Source organism: Neolamprologus brichardi, chromosome 22 (assembly GCF_056152115.1).
Source record: "Neolamprologus brichardi isolate AB-2024 chromosome 22, ASM5615211v1, whole genome shotgun sequence".
NCBI classification, from domain to species: domain Eukaryota; kingdom Metazoa; phylum Chordata; class Actinopteri; order Cichliformes; family Cichlidae; genus Neolamprologus; species Neolamprologus brichardi.
Genome location: NC_142124.1, coordinates 15,554,506 through 15,581,736, shown reverse-complemented (window position 1 = coordinate 15,581,736; position 27,231 = coordinate 15,554,506). Strand labels below are relative to the sequence as shown.

The 27,231-nt window shown below is 37.4% G+C and overlaps 1 protein-coding gene across 3 annotated transcripts in view; it reads right to left on the bottom strand.

The window, feature by feature from the left end:
• Positions 1 to 27,231, bottom strand: part of csmd3b (CUB and Sushi multiple domains 3b) — a 370,269-nt gene that overhangs the window by 128,120 nt on the left and 214,918 nt on the right. For all 3 annotated transcript variants that reach the window (XM_006787920.3, XM_006787921.3, XM_035906501.2), the window contains exons 6-7: positions 18,050 to 18,162; positions 3,396 to 3,473 (exon numbers count right to left, since the gene is read on the bottom strand). In XM_006787920.3, the coding sequence (XP_006787983.1) occupies positions 3,396 to 3,473; positions 18,050 to 18,162 (191 nt within the window). The remainder of the gene's footprint in view (positions 1 to 3,395; positions 3,474 to 18,049; positions 18,163 to 27,231) is intronic.

Here is a 27,231-nt window from a genome sequence, read left to right as displayed (position 1 = left end):
ACTGCACAAACACTTTCAGACTGCAACATCAGGACAAACGTGGATCTGACAGGATGCATCTTTACTCAGTATCTCTCTTTAATTATAAGACTGCTGTTGTACTGATTTTTTTCTGTTTTTTTAATCATTTTCCTTTTGTCTTTCAGTCTGTCCCCTTTGCCCCCATCTATGAATAAAATAACCCCATAGCAGACCGTTTAGACCTTCTTCTTTGTGCAGCAAAAGTTTGACTTTTTTAATGAAACACTGCTGCTTTTTCTGTCCCAAAATAAGGGACGCATCACGTGCCACAGAGGCGTTTCTCGTACATAGCAGCAAAAAAAAAGTATTAGTAGTAATACGGTATCTTAATGAGCTGCATTCCATTGATGTTCTATTTCGACCCACGTGAGAGGATATTTCCTTAATGAGATCAGGGTGAGGGTAAACTTATTTAAATTACCCTTGAGTTTCTCGCAGTTTTTCATTCAGACCAGTGAATACAGAATTAGGCCCCTCTGAGGATTTTTGCGTTTTTTTCTTCTGCTTCTTCCCAGTCTGTCATCCCTTCCTAATGTCTAGTGTCAGCAGAATATTACTAGAGGCACAAATCAGCCTGGTGTGCTTATTTATTTCAGCTATAGAGCAAATAAAACAGCCCGTGGTGTATTTTGATATTTAAATGCAAGGACTGATATTCAATTTAGAGGGAATAATAGTTTAGTGTGGTATAATAATCAGTTTATTTTTAAAGGATAGAGTAGACAACAGTGTGGCACTGTTCTCTTGATTACTAATTTCATTAGGATGATTAAATTACAAGTGGAAGAACATAATTCTATTTGTGTTATTTGGATGATGAATATAATATCAAAATGTTTAGCTTTTTTTAACTTTTCATGTTTTGTTTGTTTGTTTTTTTTTATGTGTATAGGTTTTGCTGCTCTAATTAGTCAGCGTCCCCCTCATCTAAAGAAAGGCTCTTTGCAATGAACACAGGTTAAAAAAAAGAAAACGAAATTTAAACAAGCTTTGTTATTCAATAATGCTTACAAAGTCAACTAGTCTCACTGTTTTGGAATTAAAACTCCCTTACCGCGTTGTTTAAGATACTTTCTGTTTTTTTTAAGTGTTCTGCACTGACTCTTGTTGTTGCTGGTGAAAACTGATAAAAAAAAACAACCCAAACTTTTCTCTTATCTTAACCCCCCCGCAAAAGCCAGACAACCCAATTAGGTGTGACAAACACTGGCCAAGTGATAATACTGCCCATTTCTGTTTTCACATAAACACCTTCCCACCCAGGCTGTCTGGGCTATCTGGCTAACATGTATGTACATGTGTAGTCTGTATCAACAAACCCAGCAGGTGGTTGGTGTGCAGCTCTGTGTGTGTGGATTTGTTAGAGTAGATACTTTGTTGCTTTGTTGGAGCGGCTAATTTGACCATCTGGACTATTAACAGTACAACAGAGGGACTGGTTACAGTATCAGTTCTGTGTACACACAGACAAACACACAAAGCCCACTAAAGTGAACCCACAAACATATACATACATGCACATATACAGAACCACATCTAAGCGCACACGCATGTGTACATGGGCACAGACTGACACACAGACAGGCTTTATGCTTCACTGACGAGTCAAACCAGTTAGAGAAGAACAAATTAGCATCTGAACCAGTCAGAGCCAGACTAATTAACACACAGCACACATTCATATGTGTAGAATCAAACCTCGACCATGGCTCTCCAACCTGTCAAGGAAACTGATGGATCCGCGATGTGCCGAGCCACCACGCTGCGCCTAGCTCAGAACATCGCCTCCCCATCAGCTCATACAGTATTTAAGGCAATTACACACAAACATACAATCACATAAACGCAAGCAAATAAGGAAAACGAGCAAAAAAAAAATCAGTGATGTTTAAAAATTCATAATTACCAATCATGCAAACTAATTAACAAGAAACAAGGCCATCATCTTGGTGTATTTGCACGTACGGTATTAGTCTCTCGCTCTCGTATTAACACGTATGTGCACTTATCTTCTCATGTCCTTATAGTGTGCAAAAAAATGCATGACTTTGAACCTTCATCTGCATATTTGTGAGTCCATGCGGGGTGTTTAGACTAGGTGGCAAACATAAAAGTATATAACCATCAACACCATTATAGCACACAGATAACTAACCTTCAAAGAGTTGCATAATGTCTGTGCATACGTGTGTGATGTGAGATGAGAAGACCGAATAAAGACGCTATAGTAAAGAAGTGTGAAAGAAAGTTGGACTTACATAAAAAATAAATCTATGTATCAAGTTAAATGTTGAAAAGTGCGACATGGTTACTGAGCTCTATTTGCTGGTAATAGCTTTGCTTTTTGTGCATATTCATAGAATGTTGAAAGTTATAATTGTAGAGAAAAATGTAATCATGTAGCCAAATCGGTATTACAGTAGATGAAATGACAAAGGAACCATAGTTCCCTTCAGGATACCTATTGTGTTAGTTTCCAAGGTGACTTATTCTTATATGTGGGTATTTCAAGTCAGAAGGAACTGTGGTTGCCCACCAAACAAGTGCACTACATTAACAGGGAAGCTCTTATACTTATTATGAGTGCATCCTTGTTATTTTGGAAAGGTTCTAGATATAAACTGCAATATGTAATGGCAGTTTACCTTTCTACCAAATCATCACACATCATGACATAATACATTTTATAAAGTGCAGAAATACATGAAATTGTCTTGGGAGATTTTTTATAAACCCAACGATGGGTTTGAGACCTCAGTGATTCATTTATAAAGGTTTGCAGGCTGTGAGAGGAGAGAAGAGAAGAGAAGAGAAGAGAAGAGAAGAGAAGAGAAGAGAAGAGAAGAGAAGAGAAGAAGAGGCAGGAGTGGGCGGTAAACAATATTAACTACAGCTGATTCACATTCCTTGAGCCTAAAGCAAGACCAAAACAAACCATGATTAAACTTATCAGAACAAGCAATGATTAACTATATCAAAGCAAGCAATGAAGAAGTGGGACAGCATGACCAAAATGCATATACAAAATATCAAACAACAAAAACACGCAGCAGTCGAGCAGAACACAAAAGCATGGCTCTCGTAAAGGCTTTCCAACACATTTATGAGTTTAAAAAGATGTCATTTTCACATCAGCGGTCAATTTCAGCATTACGCTTTTGTAAATTGTTGCAATTAAATGTCATTTAATAAATAAGAGACAACATTAATTTTGTATTACTAATAATAAGAATCACAAATGTGTTGAACATAATAGCCCTTATTAAGAGACAAACTTAACAAAAGTAAAACCAAATTAAAAAAAGCCAGTCCAAGCTAACCAAGCCATTGCAAGTTAGTTCATTAGCCAAAGGGACATTAAGATGTGAACTCACATATTGAAAACTTGTTGCTGGAGTCTTTGCCAGGGAATAATTTAACGCCCCGCGATTTAAAATCTACTGATCGCTTCACTGCAGAGGAGAACAGAAAACAGAAAAGAGAAGGGAAATCAGAACAGATTGGATAAAGTGGGGAAAAAAAAATTTGACCTAAAAAATGATTTTTTTTTCTTTCTTTTAAATGGCAAATTCTTCTCCCTCACAAAACTGAGAGAGAGAAGAGCAGAGCAGAAAAGAAAGTTACAAATGCAAAGTAAACTTGAAAAAATGGTGGAAACACACAGCTAAGGGGGCACAGAGAAGGCGAGAAGCCGAAAGGGGAAAGAAAGTTGGAGAAATGGGTCCAACAAAAGAACCATTCAGGATTTTTTGTTCATAAGAAGCTTAATCTTTCTCTCTCTCTGTCACTCAGACACATACATCAGAAGTGAGGTTGTTTTTGCCGGAAGCCCTGTCATATTTTGAACAAAAGCTGGTAAAGGAAAATTGCAGCTTTAATCAAAAGGACAATGATGCAGCTCTGTAATCAAAGCATTCCGATAATGGCACGTTACAAAATAGATGGTTCCTTTAATCAGAGTAACTCCCAGACAAGAAGGAACAAACTGAGGGATCCCTGTCGGCATGAGCTCTGTTTTCTAACACTGGTGACATCATTCGATTGCAAGGTTGGCGATGTTGTGCATGTGCATTAGTACAGTTTAGAACATATGATTACAAGGTATAGACGAAAAATTAGTGGGTTAATAAGTGCTTTTATAAAATAGTAAAAAAATGAAAACACTGCGCTAATCTAATTTTGTTAAAATAAATGAACACATTATCAACATAAATAATGAAAACACAAATATATCTCGTCCTGAATGACAAAGTACAGTGACAAATCACTTTAATGAATGTCTGATAGAGCGGCTGACAGATATTGCTGTCATTAAGACTTGACTAATCCACTGAAGGATGACAAATGGCGAATGAGTTAATGTTCAACAATTATCCGAATGCTATACTGTACAACGATTACACATACGCATATATATCACTGCTATTATATTAAAAGCAGTTCTATTACATCATGTGTATTTTATGTCAGCAATAACCCCAACATTATTCTCTATGTAGATACATGAACATATCATGTGTTAGTGATACATGCCTGTGTTGTCCATACTGATTAATGCTCTAGGGGTGTAATATTGTGTTACCTTACCAGCAGGTCAATTTCAAGTGCTCCAAATGATAGTGTTGTATCCACGCCAAGAGTCAGAGATATCAATCCTTATTTACAATCAATGCTAAGCACTTACTTAATCTTAAAATATGGATAATATGGTCAATACATTCTCTAAGCAGGGTAAAAATAGTACTGTATTCATGCCGTTATCATATTAACACATTATTACTTTAAGTCTAAACACCATCAGACAAAAATATGGGCTAGATGAAATGGTTTAAAATAATTGTTTAACTTAAACATCTGCCTCACACAGGCCTTAAGACCAGTCAGGGATCCCCATGTAACCACTGGTTGCTAGAGAAAAGTATGTAGTTGGCAACGGGTTGGCAAGAGGTTGCTGGAGGACAGACTTTTAAAATATGTACCAATATGTCAAACTGATCACGAACAAATGTCCATTTTCCCTTAAATTTTAGAACACTTTGTGCCATAAATTCTCTCGTTAATGAGACTTCTCCAAGCAAATGATGTCTCAGAGCTGCTTAGGGCTGCCTCTGTGCACCGCACAGACATAAATGCAAAAATACATAAATGCAAAAACACTGACTTCACAGCAATCCACCTACACAAAGAGTTTCATTTATTATTCCTGACAGCAGATTTATAGCTATTTAAGATGGGGGTGGGATGGGGGGAGGGAGGGGGTTCTTGATATCTGATATAATAGCAGCTATCACTTAGATAAAAAGCAGATTTTATAGTTTTTATTTATATAATATAATCAGCAGTGTTTTCGTGAAACCCCCCGCTCTTCCTAATGTTTCAAAGTCATTATTTTTTATAAATATTCTGAAACAACAGCTGTATTTTATGATGAGAGTGGAGTGAATACATTTTCCATTCCACTGCATACAGACATGACATCAAAGATTTAATGACTTTTTCTGACATTGGGTGGCTTATTTGATGTAGAAAAGTCGTATAAACAGTATAAAACACAAAAGGGATAAGAAACAATAAAAGTGCAGAGTTGGTGTTACTGCCTTCATATAAAACTGAGGTTTGAAAATGTCCTGATTGTCATAAATTAAGAACATTAACTGGCAAACTGGTGCTGCTTTTGACAACTGGGGAAGTTGCAAAACAGATCAAAGTCTTACAATCAGGCTTGAAATGCATCCTCTTCGGTTTGGCAGACGAATATGGGAGTCTGGGCCAAAAATAGTTAAAAGTCAAATTTGTTTTTGCCTATGCAGATTCATTCAGTGTATCAAGCCCTGTTAATATGCATCATAAAACCTGTCCTGTGTGACTATGTATCAAAGTTAAATACGCCCGTGTTAATATTCTAGCCTAAAAGCAGCAGCTCTACTGCAAACAACAGATGGAAGGGGCAGATGCATTTATGTAAACCATATTTATGAAGTAAAGTATTTCATATATGGAAAACTATATTCAACAAGCAAAAGCACAACCAAGAGCTTAGGTTTCACAGCAATAAATCAGATGGTGAAGCTACATATACAAAAAAGAGAAGGAAAAAAATCAACTGAACCATGTTGTGTGGGTGTGATGTAGGCCTGATGCTTTTCAGACCCAAGTTAAAATCTTTTTTTTTTTATTCCTTGAGCACAACAAAAATAAATACGAAAAGCTACAGCTACCTTGTGCAGAATCCAGATCAATGAGTCACCATTTTTTTTAACATTACTAGTCTGTTACCTACAACACTGTTTGTTTTTCATACAGTAGTTCTTAAAACTGGTAGTGTGGAGCAGAGAGAGTCTCTGTGCCAATGATTCAGACAGATAGGCATCGAGCACTTTGATTGAATTTACCAGCTTTGGACTAGATGCTCATCTCGGGTATTTTAATGTACCTGCATGGGAAAGCAAACATTTACCGTTGTCTAGACTGAAAGCTAGGATTTATAACATAGATGTATCTGTGCTTGTTTCTCTACTCAAACGTTCCCATGGTTAATGTGAGACTGACATGAAGAATTTTAAATAAAACTCACTGAATAAAAAGTCAAATAGGTGATGTAGCTGACATGTACAAATGACCAATAAATAAAAAAGATCAGGTAGGCAGAGCCTCTCAGTCTTTAGCGCCAAGGCTTTGGAATAGTCTCCAACTCCAACTACGCTTTGCTGACTCTGAGGACTCCTTTAAAAAGCAGTGAAAATATTTTTTTTTAAATAAAACTTTCTGTTGTTTTCTTTTCTGTATCTTGCATTTGTGTTGCTATTAAGTATATTTTTAAGTTATAATATTACCCTTTGTTATTCTGTGTTGCTGTACAGAGCTTTGCGCTTGTGAAAAGCACAGCAAATAAACTTTATGGTGCAAGACAGATTGAAGTAGTGCCTATTGCAATTAGAAATTGTTAGATTTAATGATGCACTTTATAAGATTTTTAAGTGCTGAATTTTCATATATGTGAAGAACATTTATTTGAATTCATATGTTTAATAGCAATAGCAATTGCACAGTAAGTAAAATAGGTGGCCTGAGTGTTTGCCTGTATTTGCTGGGCACAAGGAAATAATCGAAATATTGATTTGGCAGAGTTGGTTGGTAATGCCGATTATATTCTTCTCCCTACACCTAGTTAATAATAATTTGAATATGCTCAATTAAGGAGCGTAATTAGAAGACGTGAATAATTATCAGTACTGTAGAATTGCTATTTTGTAACCACAGATGAGCAATACTATTACATCACCAGAGTGAGTCTATGCAAACAACTGACATTAATTCAACAAAGTACATTCCTAGCTAGCCTTACAGTAATGACCCCAGTGCTAACGGCCCCTTTGATACAGGAACAGCAGAACACCAACTCAATAATGAAAGCCAGCACTGGTAAAATGCAAGCTCCCACAATAATATAAAAGATGATTAAGGAGTAGTTCATAGATTTATGAGCTCATATGATCCCCCTGAGGCCAGCAGTGTCTCTGTACTCAGTTTGACTAATGGTTCTTAAGCTAAGGCTGACAAGAAAAAGGATTTGGGGATTTATTTACACAAAAACCAAATTGTACGCTTTACATGTGCTAAATGCTCTAGTCTTCCTTGGCTGTAATTATGCAGAGCACTTAGAATTTCAAGATGTGTGCACTTGATCACGAGCAGGTTTGAGACACTGCAAGAGTCATATCAAAGGTACCATGCAGTCAACAATATCAAATATGTCAACCTGCCTGAGGGGTATAGTGTTTCACTGCTAGAGTTGACTAATGTTTCTGCACCACGGGTTGACTGGAGTTTCTTTTGTACTGATTGACTTATTTTGTTGTCATAGCACTGGCTGACTGATAATGCCGTCAGTTGTTCATTAAGGGCCAATCACAGCCCTGCAGACACAGAAACTCATGAATACGTAATGAAGAGAGATGATGGGGGGATGTGATTGGTGGGCTGTGCCGTGGGGAAGGAAACAGATTGCTCGTACCTGACACGTGCATAGACAACGGGCAAACAGGCGTGCACACAAACATATGCTTAAATCTAAGCAGACGCGCAAACTGCCACGAGACATCGTCATACAACAGACAGATCTGTCAGCTTAAGCTGGACACTTGTGCAAACAGGAACGCACACTGGTGAATCCAAAGAATTGCATACAGAGCAGAGGACAACAGAAATGGCGAGAATCCACACACACAGACGCACATTTATACTCTTAGCACACACACAGTGACACACATCTTCTCAGCCAGGTGTTGAAGGTGTAAGGTTAGGCATTAAAGCACAGAGCCGTGCAGAGAAGAATGTCAACCGAATACTTAATTAATAATGTAACACTTCAATATTTGTTAAACATCAACTATGCTTGAGGCCTTACTTTCCCTTTTGGATTGGGACAGCTTTAATATAGAAAGACTGAACACAGGATCATAAAGAGTTATAATGCAAATAATGGAGGGGAAATGCAGGTAAAATAGCGCACATCTTTTGCTCCAACAACAAAATTAAACATTTCCAGTAAGCAAAAAGCCAATCAAGTGTATGCCTTGCCACAGTATATTGGAATCACGGTGCTGTTTCTAAGCAAGTACACAGACACAATCTCTCTACAGCACAGTACAAACAGGAGGAGGAAGGATAGCTCAAAATTCCTCATTCACTTTAACAGGCCGACAGGGGGCAGACAGGCTAATCGCAAGAAACCAAATAAATAACTATGGTAGATGCACCTTTGCAGAGTTTTCTCAGATTTAATTGGAATTGAACTGGGTTACAATTACATTTCAATTCAAGAGGGATCCTGCTAAAATGGATAGCCTTTCTTTTATTTTTTGTACCAAAAAAAAAACTGTCACAGGTTGGGGTTGGACTTAAAATCCCAATAAAATGCAGAAACGGGAAGATTGTGTGACATTTTCATTATGCTGATGCAGGAGTTAAAAATGCTTTCTAAACATTAAAATTTTGGATGCAGAATCAGCCTATTGATTTAGAGGTGCTACCTAGAATTCAAACAGCCAGGGAAGGTCAAAGAGAGCAGTCACGCAAACACTCTCCCTCCGTTATGTCTTGAGGATTCATCTTTATGGATTACTCACGTTATACCTTAAACAAGCTAAACTGGCTAATTCCCCAAAACTTAGGCACAACATTTCCTGCAGACTACAAAGTGGGGTAGTCTCTTGTGCTTTGCCATGAATATAGAGGTCTTACTGTTACTGAAAGCTGCACAAGTTCAGAATTAGAGCTGATTAGAGCTTTTAAACCAAATTAACCTTCTACAGACTTTACTGTGGCATCATGGTTTGCCTCCAACAAATATCTCTAGTCTTGGTTAGGCATTTTCATTCGTCTCATTGCTAAACAGAGCATCTCGAGGAACAAAGAAAATAAACACACCTAGCCATATTTTGGCAGAAGTGCATGGAAAGCCAGGTTGTCTGGAAGCCTTTTTATGATTGTTTGGAATCTGTCATTACAAAAATTTGAAAATGCACCAATTAACAGTGTGATACCCCTGGACTCATAGTCAATTTTATTCTGGCAAAACAGAAAGTACCATGTGCAATGATGAAAAGAGGGGGGGAAAGACTCAAATTCAGAATCGGGGCAGGTGCGAGCATGTCAAAGCAAAATTAGCAGGAAAAATGAAAATGCATGTATGCAGCACATTTAGAAATGATGGTATGGTGTGGACTCTCAGATCACCTTCCCCGTGAATCAGACCATTTTAGTAATAATTAGCTTCGCCTCTGTTTTGTGTGTACCTACCCATTTTCCTAATATAGTGAACACATTTTCTTATATGTTTAAGATATTTTAAAACGGGAGATAATGCAGCATTGTCAGGATCCTTCCACCCTCGCTTTCTAAAATGTTAATGCTCATTAATAAGAGTCAGGTATTACTTCTCACTGTTCAGACTGAAATTTGTACAGTGAATGGAAACCCTGGCAAGCATTCAATTCACTCGATGGCTTGCCGACGGGCTTGTGATTGGCTGACCGCCGACAACATTAAAAATCTGATTAACTGGATATGGATAACTTTGTGAATGACAATTAGTCTACTTGAATCTAGCTAGTTTCTATATTGTGGAAATATACTATAATAATTTGTTTCAATGGGCTAACTGAAGGGCTCCCAGGACTCTTATATGTTTTATAAGTTCTTGCTGCTGTTGGAATTTATTAAGATGAAATTATAAAATCATAAAAATGTTGAATGAGAGTAAATGTCCTGAAAATAGAGTAACTAAACAGAACTGCTTTGGCTGCAAAGCCAGTAACAATAGGTAGCCTACTTTCCTTCGTTTCCTTAATGTGTCTGTCACACTTGTCACACAGATGGCTTTTGAATGAATAATGACAAAATACATTTACCTGTTTATGAAGAGTGGGTGAGTCAGGAGTCTGTACTGTTTTGCTGCATTTCTTTCCTTTTCTTGCATGTCAACTCCCTTGCTTTGTATAGATTGCCTTGGAGTAGCTCGGTACTCCAAGGCAATCGTTTGAATGGATTACTGAAGCATGTAAATAAATGATCAAATGCAGCTGTACCTGGAAGCTGGATCATTTGTTTTTCTAGGAGTGAGCCAACTGCGCAGTCCCCTAGCTTAGCCTCTCAGTGGCTGAAATGGCACAAAGTCATTATGGTGCCTATTTTGCATATTAGCAAGAAATAAAGAAAACAAAATAAAAATAAAACCAATAACTAAATAAACAAATAAAAAGCAAAAAAAACCAACCTTGGCTTGTCTATGCCATGGTGAGTTGGTAGACTACATACAGGAATGTATAATAAAATAGGAAACACGTAAAGGTTGATGTAGAGGTGTGCAATGAGTGACTGCTATTATAAAACATTAATTGCACAGGTTTATTAGACAATGTTAATAACTCTGTCAGCTGGATTTTAAGCCCTGTTTCGGCCTGAAATCCTCAACACCCATGTCAACTCCCTCGCTTATACTTTTAATTTCTATAATGTGTAGAAATTAAAGAGAACTTGTGCATAAATTAGGCAGATGTACAGTTTTGAGTAATTACAGTTTAATTATTTTAGCCTGCTGAGAAATTGCAACATTTAGAAAAGACAACTTTGCAAGAAACAGGGCCCACATTTTTCATATTTGGGTAGAGGAAAAACCTTTTAACTTAAATTCACCAAGTGGCAAGGAAATATGAAGTGGAATAATATGTTAGCTGAGTGGAGATTCATCATGTTACTAAGCCCTGTTACTGTGGTACAGTCCAAACTAGTCCCTGCTGGTCATTCTTCATTCATTACATTATATTGTGCAGTAATAAGTTTTAGATGACAAGACCATTTGCTTTTCAGTAAGTTAACACCATGACTTTTCCCAGCTTTTCTTTCAAATTGCAATCAAGTACAAAACTTAGATGTTAGAAATTAAAGGGCAGCATTGTCATCGTTATTGTTATTTAAATATAGAACTTGTTAGACCTAACACTTTATGTCTATAGACATGTAAAACAGTAGAACTACCTGCTGTCTTTGACAAACTCTTTGAGCACTGTCTTAACTAAGCAGTTATTATAAGCTCCATATTTTTGTATTTGATCCATTTGTTTGTGGCTGACTGACTGTACCTTAGTGGCTGCATTGCTGAGTAGAAATGTGACTCACTGGTTGACTGAAACCATATGTGGCATCTGGCTCACAAGATGTCCCCATTTTTTTTTACCTTATTATACTGTGAATGTTTTTCTTCAACACACGTGGTCCTGAAAATTCTGAAAGTTAATCTATTTAAAGCCTAAATTCCCTGTAACGCTGTTTGGTTGTTGCAATTTCTCTTTGGCCACTGACAACTGAGGGTTTAATTGACAACCTGATCCACTCGTTTCTAGCTTTAAGGGAGAAGAGCTGCTCATGTTCTTTTTTTATTTAACAGGGAAGATGACTTTGAACTTCCTATTTTCAGCTTTAGCCTCGGGTGTATTTCTAGGGGGTAAGAACATACTGCAATGCACTCAGTCACATCTAGAAGATGGCATGTTCAACCATAGTCACAATACATAACAGTGGAACAGCTGGGTTTCAGAAAAGTTCTTCGACTAATGCAAACTTGGTTACTCTTCCTCTCAGCAGTAGTCTATTTTCAAAGAAAAAAAAAAGAGTTCTCCTATTTATTATTTCTTGTGTGAATTTGAGCGTTTTGTTGTCGTAGAGTTGCCACAGTGGTGCAGTGGTTGGGACTGCATCAGCAATCAGGTTAAGCAAGAAGGTCTGGGAGTTTGGGAGTAGGCTATGAGACCCCTGCAATGAAGGGGTGTCCAGGGATGTGAATGTTTGTCTTTGCCTGTTTCTAGTTATTGTTGTTTTTCGCTTTTTAATTAATTAAATATGCTGTATATGGGGAATAAATGAGACACTGCAAGAAGTTAATAATAACTCTACTTAAAATCTGCTTAAAAAACTCCACCTTGATTACTTTGTTCACTGTAACTGTCTTAAGGTTTGAAACTGTAATTGCAGAATTTAGCAAATCTCCTCCCATTTTATCACCATCATGGTTTCACCTCACATATTACCCATTGTCTTGAGGGTAAATTAAACACAAATAAGTTTTGATTACTAAAATGTAAAATATCTGCTGTTTCCATATTCTGGACATTGGGTATTGGTGTATTGCATACTGTGATTTCATAAATGTAAATAGAACCAGTTATTTACAGACCCTTATAATCATACTGGTTCAAATCTAAATCAGTAGCAATGGGACAAACACAGTGGATTTTTTTTGGAAAGCTTCACATCCTACAGTCCACAGTAGAGGCCAAAAGTATTAAAGTTGGACACTTTAGTCTGCCAACAACTCAGATTAAGACACTTACTGTACATAGCTTGAGTCCCAAGATGACATGTGACATGACATGCACTTCCCCTCATGGGAAATAAAACTATTAAATTTTATGTCGTCTTCTACAGTACAAAAGTCCTACATTCGGATTGTACAGCATGTTTAAAACTAATGCCAAAATTACAAATTAGTTTTCTTTATTAGGGGAAATAAATCTCTAAAGGCAGTTTGGACCTGAGGTGAATAGCCTTCACATTTACCCAGGGATGCTGTCATAGCTGAATAATTACCAAAGTTCAATTAAACATGCTAATGGATACTTAATATGCTTGTATTTAGCTGTGAAGGAGACAGATAAACCATGACATAAGCTGTTTTCACTCAGGCACACGCAGCTATGAACTCTTCCTGACAGTACAGAATATAACTGTATGACTGAGCAGAAGTTTAGACTAAATTTGGTTGGACATTACACCGTCTTTAGATTGCAAGCGAGAACAGGTGAGCTGAACTCACAGGTAGAAGGTTGATGCCGTGTGTTGTACCTCATTCGTGCTTTTCCAAGGCTCAAATATTAAAGTACTTTATTTAGTATTTCCAAATATTTCCTGCTTTGAGCTACATCACAAGGACAACTGCAAATGATATCCCAAATGTGTAAATGTGTAAATACTAAATAGAATGAAAAAAATATATTAAAGTAAGAACCTATAAAAAAAAAGCAAATTAATTTAATAGAAGTGATTTTTCCCTTTAACACGAAGACTCTCTACTGTAAGATATGTGAATTGAAATGGTTCATTCCTTTAATTTAGGTCTATCAACATAAAGCCTATGGCATGTTTCAAAACCTTGCCACTGTGAATCATTCTGAAGCATCAATTAAGCATTTAAATGGGTAATTAACTTGGTGCATTTGGTTAAGCCATGCACTGGAGCTGCAGGCTTTGCGTCTCTAAATACACTAATTTATGAATGGGCTTTTCCATTGTCCAAGAAGCATGAACAAAGCGATCCACACACACAAACACGCACGCACACAATCAAGCACACATGCACTCACACGTACTTCCTCCCTCTGAAGTGGTCTACAATAGCCAGTTATGACATTATGATATAAAATATTCTTAATTTTAATATTTATACATATTTGATATTTAGCCCCACTGTAATTCCAGACTTTTCCCCTTAAACCTCCGATTCCCCATGGCTCTGTTTCTCTTCTACCTCCCAATTTGTTTTAATAACACCTCTGGATTTCCTTACTGTTTTACCATCCTCACTCTCCGACTTCCTCTTTTCTTCCTTTGTAATGTCTGTTGTTGTTGGTGCCTCTCTAACCCTTCTGCCCCTTTTCTGCAAAGTTGGATATAAATCATTAGGAGATTATTATTAATTCAGAACCTCATAATTTGGCCGCAGCAGAAGGAGAATGCTTCTTTGAGCAGAGTTTCTGACCTTACAGACACACAAACATTCTGTCCAACTGGCTGGCGGCACCCAGAGCCAAATGAGGACCTCTGAGGTCTCATAGGAGTGTCTTGTAAACGAAACAAAACCCTGCAAAAGCATATTTGTTGATTAAGTCGTTTAGTGTAATGTTGAACTGCTTTCATCCTGTGTTTGCCACTGCACTAAACTAACCCTGCCCAAGGGTCTCATAATGTATTCTCCAGGAGAAAAGCTGATTTTTGTAGACCTGAAAAACATCTCATTTGGAACGCTCTGCAGAGTTAAGTAAAAAGACAAAAAATACAATAGCATAAAAGTTGGTAACCACCCCAGGAGTAAATTTAACAACAGCAGAGAAAAATAAATGCAGGAAAAAACAGGAAAAAAAACTATACTATACAAGAAACAAAACAAAATTGCTGAATCAAATAATCTACAATCAATTATTGCAGTGATATACATAAATATTTTTACAAGTGCTTCCACAAGACTATAATCCAACTGGAGGTCATCACTATTGTAGCATTGCCAATCGTTGCCTTTGGCAATGTTGCATTCTCAATATTGGCCTATCTTCATTTTCTAGGCCAGCAAAATAAATTAATATACAAAGTAAATAATATGATCAATGCTTTATCATTTCTTTCTACATGGAGAAATACTATGCTCTATTTCAAAGAAAGAAAAGCCTCATGTAGACAGCCTGTGAAGTAAATCTGCCAGTACTTTAGGAACATTGCGTGACTTTAGGTGACTTAACGGTTTCAGCCACCCAACCCGTCCTTCTGCTAATATGTTAGAAGCAACAAAGTAATGGGTATGACTGGCAGCTGACAGAGAGTAGCCAATCAATCATAATCTTGTTAAAAAGTCCACTAATTAATCAACTCACTTATCACACTGACACCCCTCATTAACATGTTGATTAACCTTTTCAACTAATTAGGATCAATTAAACCAATTATAGGTAAATCTCAAGTGGAGTGGTCAGGTTGTCAATCAGTCAGTCAAGTAATATGAAAAGAAAACTGATGGATAAGAACGGAAAGAGAAGAGAAGATTCAGGAAGAAACGTGGCAAAAGAGATGTTTTACAGAGTCAAGAAAGGGGTGATAATCACTTGTACTTACTCTATTTAATACCTTGTTATACAATACTTTTCTAATTTAAGAATTTTTAGTTAAATCTTAATGTCTGTTTAAATATACCATCGTCTTTTCTCTTTTTGGCATTTAACCATGGGGGGTGGGGGGTCGGGGGATAACCACGATGACCCACAGTTTGTACAAAATCACAAACATGCCCTCACCTCTGTCCCACAGTATTAATCATTTTAAAACTCAAGTACAAGCCACATTTGCAGTAAAGTATCATCTGGGGTCATATGCAGCTTAATGAGCTCATCATACCCACAGATTGCGGATTAATTGAAAATTCAGTTTCACTTTACTCGGTTTAGTTGGCCAGCTGTTAGTTGGGTCTTGCAAATCTTGCAAGTGACCAATACACTACATCAGCCATTCCCTTCAAGTCAAAGGTGCTGCAGTCCCCTTAAAAACCAGAAACTCCCATGGGGCCCACTCAATCCTAAATTAAATCTTCACTCTAATCAAAACATAAGAGAACGTGATGGATTTTCTTTGAAAATTGCATTAAAACAAACACAAACAACACAAGCTGTTGGCTAGAAATGGCTAGTTATGTAATAATAACTTCATAATGAGCAATAGTAATGTGTAGTAACAAAATAACCACCTATTATAAATGTTACTACATTTTTTATATAAATAAATAATGTATACAAATATGTCACTTAAAATAGATGTGAGTAATTTCAAACTGAACTACTTACTTAATTACTGCGACACAGCTGCAGTACTGTTACACTCCCACACATCCCACACTTTGGGAATCACTGCACTACAAAATTCATGCGGTTGTCAGAAATTTAAAAACATTTGTTTTCTTAGATTTAATGTCCAAAAGTAAAGTAGTAAATTATTCAATCCCTTGGCATTAAAAGCTAAAATGAATTACGATCCTACATTAATTTTGAAGAAAACACAGTAAAATCCATTCAGCAGCCACCTGTATGCACAGACATGCATCTATTTTATATTAATCCTGCTTTGAGCTGATTTGATTAATGTTACATTACAATCTTTTAATCAAGAGTGCTACACTGGGCTGGCTTATGCCACTCTCCAAACACTTTGCTAAACGTCATGCCAGGAAGCGTGCACAGGGAGAGCAGAACAAACTCTACATTATCCAAAGACAGACAAATACTCGTTCAAAAGCATTCAGAAGGTCACCGGGGCTGCTGTTCGGAGAAACCGCTGTGTTTATCAGTGTGTCTGAAAACAACACAGTTGACTGTGGAAAAACGGTGACAAAAATAGTGGGAGGGGAGGGAGGCAGACACATTCGCATTGTGTCACTGAGTGCGTACGAGTGTGTCATTTCAGACACATGCTGATTTTTTTTTTGTTACTTCTCGCGGCATGATCGTAAACACAGTTTCTCCTCGACAAACAAACTCTACAAACATGATCCAGTTAGTATACGGAGCAAGCGCTACTCCTGAGAGCTGGCATTTTGGTTAGGCGTACACCTTCTCTTTCCTTGCCTGAGTGTGCTTGGTAGTTTGGGGGCTTGTTCTCAACTTGTGCTGAGGAAAGACGCGAGTAGGCAGTTTGTCAGTAATAATCCAGTGTCAAGCATGACCAAGATTTATGCATGTGCTGGCTGTCCACTCAGATCAGGGCAATGACGTACGGACAAACTATAATGCCACCGTGCGATTAGCTTAAAGTAGTTGAACTTTGCATATAAAACATGTAAATAGAATAAAATATGTAAATATCACAAAATATAATTACGTTTCTCAACATTATGGTTGAAATGCATTATTATTAAATTGAAACCAAACTGAAACAAGTACTGTTTTGTAATTGTGCCACATGTACACAAAAAAAAAAAAACAAAGTCTGTGTATCTTTTGATGTCGAATGGACACTTTTGAAAATGGACTAGCAATTTGAATGCACAAAAACACTTATTTGTTTTTGTAAAAGTAGTAGAGGCAATCCAAGACTACAACAGAAGGCTGGAAAGTAAAGAAAGCAATTTTAAACTTAGAAAAAGAAAAGAAAAAACACTATCTCCTCCAACCTATGTGTGCAGTTGTTCCACACATTCGACTCTCATTATCACTGTTGGGGGACATGGACTATGCCAAATGAATTTCCAAGTGTTTTCCACCAGTTATGGTTTTTGTGTCAAAGAAATCTAGCTGTGCACTTAACTTGAATAGTTACCCAAGAGGGGAAAAAAACAGAAAAGAGCAAGCTATACAGGGACGAGTGAGAGAAAGGCAGTAAGATTGAGACAGTGAGAGAAAATGTAACAGAGAAAAGGCGAGACGTTTGGAGTCAACAAACGTAATTAGAGGGAATCTGAGGGAGGGATGATGGGGACCAACTGTCAGAGAGAAACACAAACACAAAAATGCCAAAAAAAGGCAAAAGAGGCCAAATCAGAACTTTGAAAATAGCTGTTATTAAAGGCAGAGATATGCACACACTGTACATCCCATTTCATTTTTCAGAAATGAACACGCTGTGCATATACTGTATCTCCATGTGCGTGCGTGTGTGCGTGCAAGCGTGCATTTAAATAATCATCTCCGTGAAGATAATCAGATTTCACCCGTCTTACCTTGATAATGTGCGCTGAATCCACGGTAACGGTGGTTGCCATCAGTCACGAAATGCAGCCGAAGCCAGTTTTTGTTGCTGACGATAGGAGAAGGGACGTTAGTGCCTGACAACCTATGAAAAGGAAGACAGAATGAAAATGCTTAATGAAATAAAACATGGATCCATACAAAGACACATTTATAATACCTTAGCCTTCACCTAATCCTATAATACACAGAATGACTGAAATTTAAATGGTCATTTTTTTTTAGGGAAGAAGTGCAGACACGTGCTTAGCAGTGCATGCACTCTACACAGGAGTTGACTAGGATCAAACCTGTAAGCCTGCGGTCAGTGGAAAACCCACTTTATCACCTGAACCACGCCTGCTATAGGTTAAACACCATGCTTCACCTGGTTTAGCTTTCTGCCCCCATATTTTGCTGCAGTATAACTGTAATACCAGTGCTTGGCTTTAAGAAAAGGACAAATGTCTGGCCACAGCTGTAGGGTACGAAACCTAATATTTGCCAAGTCTAGTCCACTGTTGGAGTGGATTTGAAAACACAGCCCTTCTCCTCCCCATTCTCCCGGCACTAACACCAAACACAGCTTATGCAGAAGATCAGATCAGCTTGATGCTGGACTTAGTGAGCTTTATACTCGCTCATCTGAAATAACCTGTAATTGTCTACAGTCCCCTGGAAAAATCTGGAAACAGAGCATACCTGAGACACAGAGATCACTGTGATTTCTGTTTAGTCCAATAACACAAATAGATTACTGCTTCCACCAGCTTTCTTTCCTTTTCTTTTTCTGTAAATGCACGCATATATTTGCTGCATTTATCTGATACCGATTACAACAATTAGTGGAAATGTAGCGTTATGTTGCTATTCAATGAGTTTAAACACAATAAACTTGGGCGGATGACACATTATTGGAAATGGCACTCTACATCAAAGCTTTACAACTTCTCATTTTCTTAAAGAAAGATCGTTTTCCTTAAGAATAAAGCTTTTAAGATGTGGTTATATTGTGAGTGGTTGAATGCGATAATATGAGGCATTTCACTCCAAATATTGTGTTTCCAGTATAATATTAAGCCTTAATATTATACTATTATTATATTTTCTGTTCCCTTAATAATTAAGGGAACAGAAAATACATGCAGCCTGCAACTTCAATTGCAGTGAATGGAAGCTGGATGGCCAGTCAGCTCCAAAATAGAAAATCTCAACTGAGAGGATGGAGCTCTGATCTCCAAATAAACACTGCTGCACACCCAAAGCTGATCCAAAACCAGACTGATGATAGTTTCAGAAGGCTGTAAAACCTTCACAAAACAATTTAGAAAACTAAACATTTTTAGTAAATTAACGATTAGCTAATGACCGAAGGAACAGTGCTTTAGACTGCACTTCCACAGGATCACGACTATTTTAAAATTAATTCAGTGTTTATAAAGGTCGTGTATGTGTTGCTGTTGTCTTGGATTAAGTGAGAACAAAGCCTATGGTGAGTGTAATGATGCAGAATGAATTACACACAGTCTCTTGCAGAATTTTAAGGGTACCTCACTCGCTCTTAATTAACTGTTCACTGTTTAATTCCCAGGAGGTAGCTGGTGGATAGAATGTATGAAAGTCTTGAATCACCCCTAATTTTTTATATTTTGCTTCCAAGGATGCAGACGTTCTTGTATTTTCTTGCATAAGTGGTCCTGAGCAATAATTCTCCAGACTTTCTGAAGGTCTTTTCTTTCTTTGGACACTGGCTGCTTTTTCACTCATTTTCAGTTCAGTTCTTGTAGCTGACCATTTTCAGAAGAATATTTCATGTTGCCTGTTAAGCCATCTTAACACTGGCCTATAAATTATTCATCATTCAAGCTTAAAGAAAGCAATATACAATTTATATGATTTTTTTTGCACTACGTTAACAGCAGCCTGTTCAAAAACACGCCATGTGTTCTCATTTCGTTCATTCAATATGTATAAAATGTATAAAAATGTACAAAGACAACAGAGTTAAGTGGCTCATGGAGTGATCAATCCAAATTTAAAGTTTTCGTTTTAAACTGTCATCCGTATGTACAATGAAGTCAGTGAGGCAACAGTGAGTGTCTACAGCCATCTGTAAAAGACGATGAAGGCTCTGCCATGGTTTGGGGCTGCATTTCAAACAGTGGTGTTGGCGATCTTGCCAAAATAGATGAAATTATGAATAGATCAGATTTTGATCCCGCCCTGCGATATCTTGAAAGTGTCTGATTGGCAACAGCTTCCCAAACACACTGTCAGTGAAGCAAAAGCATGCCTGGTTAGAAGAAACTCACAATGGAAATGCTATCAGTTATGGACCAGCCTCCGCAGAGTTTGAACCTCAACATTATTGAAGCAGTGACAAAGAATGGAATAAGGTCATCCAAAGAAGAGCTTGGAACATCCTTCAAGAAGCCTGAAGGTTTATTCATAAGGCTTAAAGAAATAGTAAGAAAACTTAAACAGTTGGGTTCAGGCTGTGTAGAAGCAAGCAAAGCAAGTACAGACTTGTTAGAATGGTACAAATGTTGTTTTTGCCTAATACACTTTGTTTCCATCTATGCATGTACAGATTTTATTAAATGATTGCACCTGTTTCCGATTTTTTTTAGCAAAATATAAATGAAGGGTGAGAATGTAATTCAAAAAGTCAGTCATCACAGAACTTCCTGAAACTGAAGTTGGTAGTTGTTGCTATTGTACTGGTTCACATTATCTGCACAATGATTGCTATAATGATGGCAATTATTTGTCTTTTTTCCCTCCTAAGATTTATATACAGTCTACCTAACTGACTCATAGTATATGCAAATTCAGATCGTCAAATGTCAGACTTCAATGAACCACTTTTAAAAATATTAGCTTTTTTGCATTTAAGCAAGCTGAATCAAGCCTTTCGGGGTACATAGCGCTACCAGATGGGACCCAATTTGCAACACTTTCATCAAGTGGTGAGAATAAGACCACTTAATTGGTTGAGAAGGTGAAGAAGGCTCTTGTGGTTGGCAAAGTGAAGTGTGTTAGGTCACTACTGCATTAGAGGAACTGAATGCTTTTGCAGTTCAGAATAAAACAGCCTTGCTTCTGTATGGCTTTAAATATCTAAACCTCAAATAAAATCTCTGTTGGCAATTAACCCCCTTTGATGCACCAGTTCTTTGATTTATGGCGCCTTCATCTTGTAGTGTCAAGCAACAGGTGCTGTCTTTCTTTCACTGCATTTTCATTTTTTGAGATATTTTTAGTACTATCACCTTGGCTGTTAGATTTAAGACACAGGTATACACACACACACACACACACACACACACAAATGGTCTTGAAAGAGAAGTGGACCGTCCTCTCTCATGTTCACTTGTCCCCTTCTGGAAACCGACGCACTCCATTAATGTCAACACACACACGCACGGCATGGATAGGAGCATTATATTGTATGCACTATTATCCAGTGCCAATACACTCTAATAACAGTGGTAAAAAGTGGAACACAAGAGTGCTGAGCAGGTGTTTTACAAGGTGTATCTGTTTGTGTGTGTGTGTGTGCGTGCGTGTGTGTGTGTCTGTTAACAAAGAGAGGGTCACCTTGTGCCCTAGATCAGTAGGATTCCATGATGTCGGCTATTAGTCACATACACACAAAAAAGTGGTCTACAAAGCCACATGTGAAGTACCATATTTTCATGCATGCTGGCACAACGATACAGTAACAGAGCTGAGGAGGTTGTTAACAGTGGTCCCAGTCCTTTCACTGAAAAGTCAAAACCATCACAAAACCCACGACTCGTCTTTAGATTTCATCATCAACATGTGGTGTGACCCTTACATAGCTCTGATCCACACATCCCTGATTTAGTCTGGCCTTAGATGACTAGAAGAGCAGCTAAAGGTTAAACCCACTTGGAGTAAGTTAAAAGCAGCCTGTTCAGACTGTAACCTCTGAGGGGTGGGATAGTCTCCAGGCCCTGTGTAATCGTGTGGGTAGATGGATTTTTTTTTTTTTTTTTTTCTTTTGAATGCAACCTCACTTTACATTTAGTAGCACATTTAGACAGTAATGTTTAATATGTCGTCAGCTAAATGGACTTCACTTCAGGGAAAAGTAACTCCTGCTACTACTGCACGTTATTTAAACTATGCATGTGAGGACTTTGCTTGGATGCATCTGTTTTACACTTGCTGAATCGCATATCTCATGCTTTTGATTCTTTTCTGCAACTGTTCATGCATCCTAGTCACCTGCAAAGATTTGTGAGGTGTGTACATCGACTTCTCTAAGAGCCGCCACTGCAACTAATGGTTACTCGTGGTATCCTTTCAGCATCTCTGACAAGACATACAGACATGCCCTTAGTAGGTTGTTACCACCTTATTAAATAGTTGTGCTGGCACCTTAATATACCTTAATATATGCATATATTAAGGTTTCTAGAAATAGATATAAAGTATCAGTTAAGCAGTGGTAAGATTGGTGGCAACTAATATCCCTGATCCTCAGGAGAGTTTTGTCTTTTAATCTGAATGGTGTAGGTTATCTTAGTTAGGTTTTGGGAAGGACGTGTTGCTTGGGTTAAATTTTACAGACAAAACCTTACTTTTGGTGCCTGACATGGTATCTTGTAGTGGAATTATGCACTATGAGACTTCTTTAGCTTTTATCCATAAAACCAGAGGAGGATACCTATGTGCTGTAGCATAAATTGGGACTTTTTGTTAATCAGTAATTCTTCTTTAAACCTTGTACCCTAATAGTGGTTGGTGCGTTAATATTATTGAAAGCATTACAGCAATAATACTTGTATGTATTATTAGTTATTATTTATTAAATAAATATGGTTATTTGGCCATGAGAACTCTTCACACTCCTCTATGTGTCCTCTTCATGTTTACAGCTGTTTACAGCTTTTCAGTCTCTTGTTCCCATGACATCATAGCACAGTGTGTGTATTCTCATTGTTTCATATTAAAACAGGAATTGAATTAGAGCAAGCCCATGTGTGTGACATTAAACCATTTAATCAAATGCTCAAGAGTCACTTAACAACTGCAAGCTGAGATTAAGCCATAATTAGAAAAACTCTTTCTGCAGCAGTGAATGGGATCTTAAAAAGGTCATTGTATCCCCACAACAGCAGGAAGCACCTCCTCCTACCAGTGCTTTTGAGATGCATTACTGCTGCTCCATAGGTCCCGAGCATGACTGTATGTGAAAAATGAAAAACGACCATGTGTGCTCACCAACTACTTACATGCATAATTAAAGGTTAAGACATAGCTTGTAGCAAAAGCCTAATACATGAATAAATAAATATATGAAACACGTCAGCTGAGGAGCTAGCTGATCTGATCTTCCCCATGTGGACAATTTGTAATGCATTATTAAACCATTCATCTATCGAGATGGATTATGTCTGTGACTATTAAGTGTTCTCCCAAGATATCTGCTATAAAAGTACTTCAGAGCAGCCCTGAGTTATTACAGACCATCTTCTTTAAATATCGCGGTCCGACAGGGTATCCCAGTCAGTGATTTGACAGTGATGTGGGAGTAAAATCCAAAGGATAAATACAGGCTTGTTACAAAGGTCTACTGCCATTTTCAAAAGCATAAGAGTAGTAGTGTGATAACATTTTAAGTTGCATAAAGATCAAAAGGCATCACCAAATCTTTTCATTTATGAAACAGACATATAGAAACACAGTTAAAGAAGTCTAAACCTGCACACTCACTATTGTATAAAGGTCAGAACGCAGATTACTGTGACAAATGTTTCCAAACACTGGATGTTAAACTCAAAGAGTTAGTGTGAGATAGTCCCTTATTTCTCCTCTAAAATCAGGTCTTCTGTGAAAGAAAATTGGTAACTTAAAAGAATTACTCCTTCTGCCTGCTAGTAGTATTTTATTCATGCATGACATTTCTGTGTAAGCAATAACGTGTTTTAACGTATAACATAAAAATAATTTGTTGATATCTCATTTACATTGATAAACTTAGAGTGTAGGTTGCTTTGGCAGTATACTGTTGTTGGGGTCCTTATCCATTTGCACTGTTAACTGCTGTCTTTACGGAGTATAACCCTGCACCCTGCTACTTCTATCAGCAGTCACATCATTAGTCCACAGGTAAGCATAGATTCCCATACCATGAAATCTCCTCTGTCATGACTGCCAGTTATGTTTCAGATCATGAGCTCTTTCGGTGCTTCTCTATATGTTTTTCTGTCCATCAGTCTAATAGAAGTTAATCTATGTTTCATCTGTCCAAAATTTCTTTGGTGTGTTTAAGTGTGCAAGCTATTTTTACACGTCTTCCAGTAAATTCTAATCATGTTCTTGAGCGTAATGAGTGGATTGCACCTCGTTGTAAATCACAGTTAACCCTTTCATGAATTACGACAACCTCAATCAGGATTTTATTTCTTAAGTATTTTTATTCATCTTTAGGCATGAAAAAAAATATATTTGAACTTAATTTTTTTAAACATGTACTTTTCAAAGAGTTTTTTACATGTCCGCTTGGACACTCCATATCCATCAGTGTCTAATGCTGTGGTTTATGTGCAAGTATACCATCAACACTGACACAAATACAAGAACTGACTTTTTCTGTTGGAGCAGGTGAAGGATTATGACATGCCTACCTTCTCAAGAGTGTTTTAACTTGGTTAGGTATTATATTAAATACAGCTACAAAAAAAACAGTGTCAACACTTTGAATCAACTTCAGATATTAAGACTGCTTCATTTGTTGTGAAATCCCAAGGCAACAGGGTTCACCCAGCCATGAAAGCGCTCTGAAAACCTCTGAAAATTGAGGACTATGCATAAAACTAGCTGTAATTCATAATAATATAATGCAAAATGTTTGTTAAAAAACCTTGAAATAGAGCTAAAACTCTAAATGTCAATGATATACTGATTGTATAATTTAAAATCCACTGTGGTAGCAAAACTATGTAACCCAAAAAATATGGCACTAACTATATTTGATTTTAAAAGTGATCTATCTTGCCAAGTAGGCATACTAAAAAAAATAGGACACATGTTTATGTTTGAGCTCTAATCACTGTAGGTACAAATTTTTAAAAAGAAAAAAATATACGGGGATAGTAAAAGTCAGTATGTGACCGCTTACGCAGTTTTGAGTGTGTGTGTGTGTGTGCGTCTGCAAGAGAGAAAATATCAAGTGGAGAGTTGCCAGAGGGAGCGAGAGAACATAATTGATTAAATACACAAGACCAAAAGAGCATCTCTCCCTCTCTACATCTCAGGGTCTAGCATCGTCCCATCCATCCTCTGTGCCTCCTTCCTCAACAAAAACACCAACCAGCTATTCCACTCACAGTATGGCAATGAAAGAGAGGGAGGAAATAAAGAAGCACTGGGTGGAAAGAGGGCGGAAAGAGGCTAAGATCGATGGCCGAAAGACAGAAAGACAGTGAGTCAGAGAGAGGGAGTGGAAGAAAGAGGGAGACAGCGAGAACAATAGAAGAAGGGAGGAGAGGGAGAAGGAACCCACAGGCTCACTAATGAATGATGTTAGATTTAAAATGATTCATCTTCACATTTAAAGGTAATCACAAATGAAAAAAAAATAATTTATGTAGAGCAGATTATAAGGATAATGTAGAATAAAGTAGAAAACAAATAAAAAAATACAAATACAACAAATACTTATTTGTTACTAAGATTATAAATAATATAAAATACTTATTTTTTCTGACGTGTTAAACACACACTTTAATCAAATAAAGAGTGGGATACTTCTGCACTTCAGAAGTTCATTTTGGAAATTGCATAATCTACACCAAGTGAACCTGTTTTCAAACTACCCAAAAAAGTGTGAAGTGCAAAATAAAGCAACATTGTTTTCATTTGCACATATTTCCCATGCTCAATCATAAGAATTTAATCCTAAGACCTTTCTTTTATTCATTTTCTTTCAAATACACTGTTAAATTGAGCTACTTTGTTGCTACCTGTTGTGATGTACTGTACTGACACATAAAGTTTAATATGGAGACAAGATTTTAATAGATTTAAATAAAATTAATCCTTAATTAATGGAACCTTTCACTGTAGGGTTTATTTCAGCTACTCTGGGACAGAATTGAGTTTTATATATATATATAGGCACCTTAATGTGTGATGTAACTAACACACATTGAAAGATCATTGGCCATTTAAGTTACAGATTGTGTTTCCATTAATAATATATGTGCTTGTACCCATGTGAGTGTGATTATTGATCAGATAGAAGGGGAGTGCTACTTAATCAGACTAGCCGTCTCAACAGGCTCCCCCAATTAGGACACACGGAATCTCAAATACATATGAGCTTTCTGGGTATGATGCAGAAATTTGGGGATGGATGCGATTTTGGCGAAGTCATCATAAATCAGCGCGCAGACGCAGAGAAGTTCTCGTTGTGCACAAGATTGTTCATATACATTGTGTATTTATGCTTCTGTGCATGCGCGTGTGTGGGTGTGTAGGGGTTGGTGCTTGCGCGAGCACGCCTGCTGTGTCGCTCTCCATCACTTTCAAGTGGGCAGAGAGTAATCAGTGTTCACAACAGGACCCTGCTCTGTCTCTCCCTCCCTTTCCTTTATCTCATCTAAATTTTTCTCCTCCTCCTTGCTCCCCACTTCACGGAGCAGCAAGGTGTTTGTTAAATTGGCTCGTTCAAGTAAAGAGTGGAGGGCTGGAAAAAAAAAACAGAGAGTGGGTGGCTCTGCACCATATTGCAAAATCCACTGTTAGTTTAATTATTTATCCATTTAGCAAGTAGGAGCTAAACTGCGAGAGTGTTAAAGTGATAAAATCACTTGTTGAGAACACTTTTGAGGATGGTTTCATTGCTTGGTTTATGCCCCTTATCTCCTGAAAGAGGATTTTAATACAGCAGCATGTAATTATTATGCTCCAAATTTGTGGCACCAATTTAGGTGAGCCACTTCAGTCACTAACCCTTTGGAGCTGAGTAAAAGCCTCGACCTTAGCGCCATCAAACCCATTTTGGATAAACCGGAACATCGATGACAAGCCACGTGTCAGCACTCAAAAGCAGCAGCAGCACTTTCTTGCAGCCAGGCTCATAAATCTTGTGAAAAGCCTTCCCGAAAGTGGTGTAATAACAGATTAATGACTATAAAAT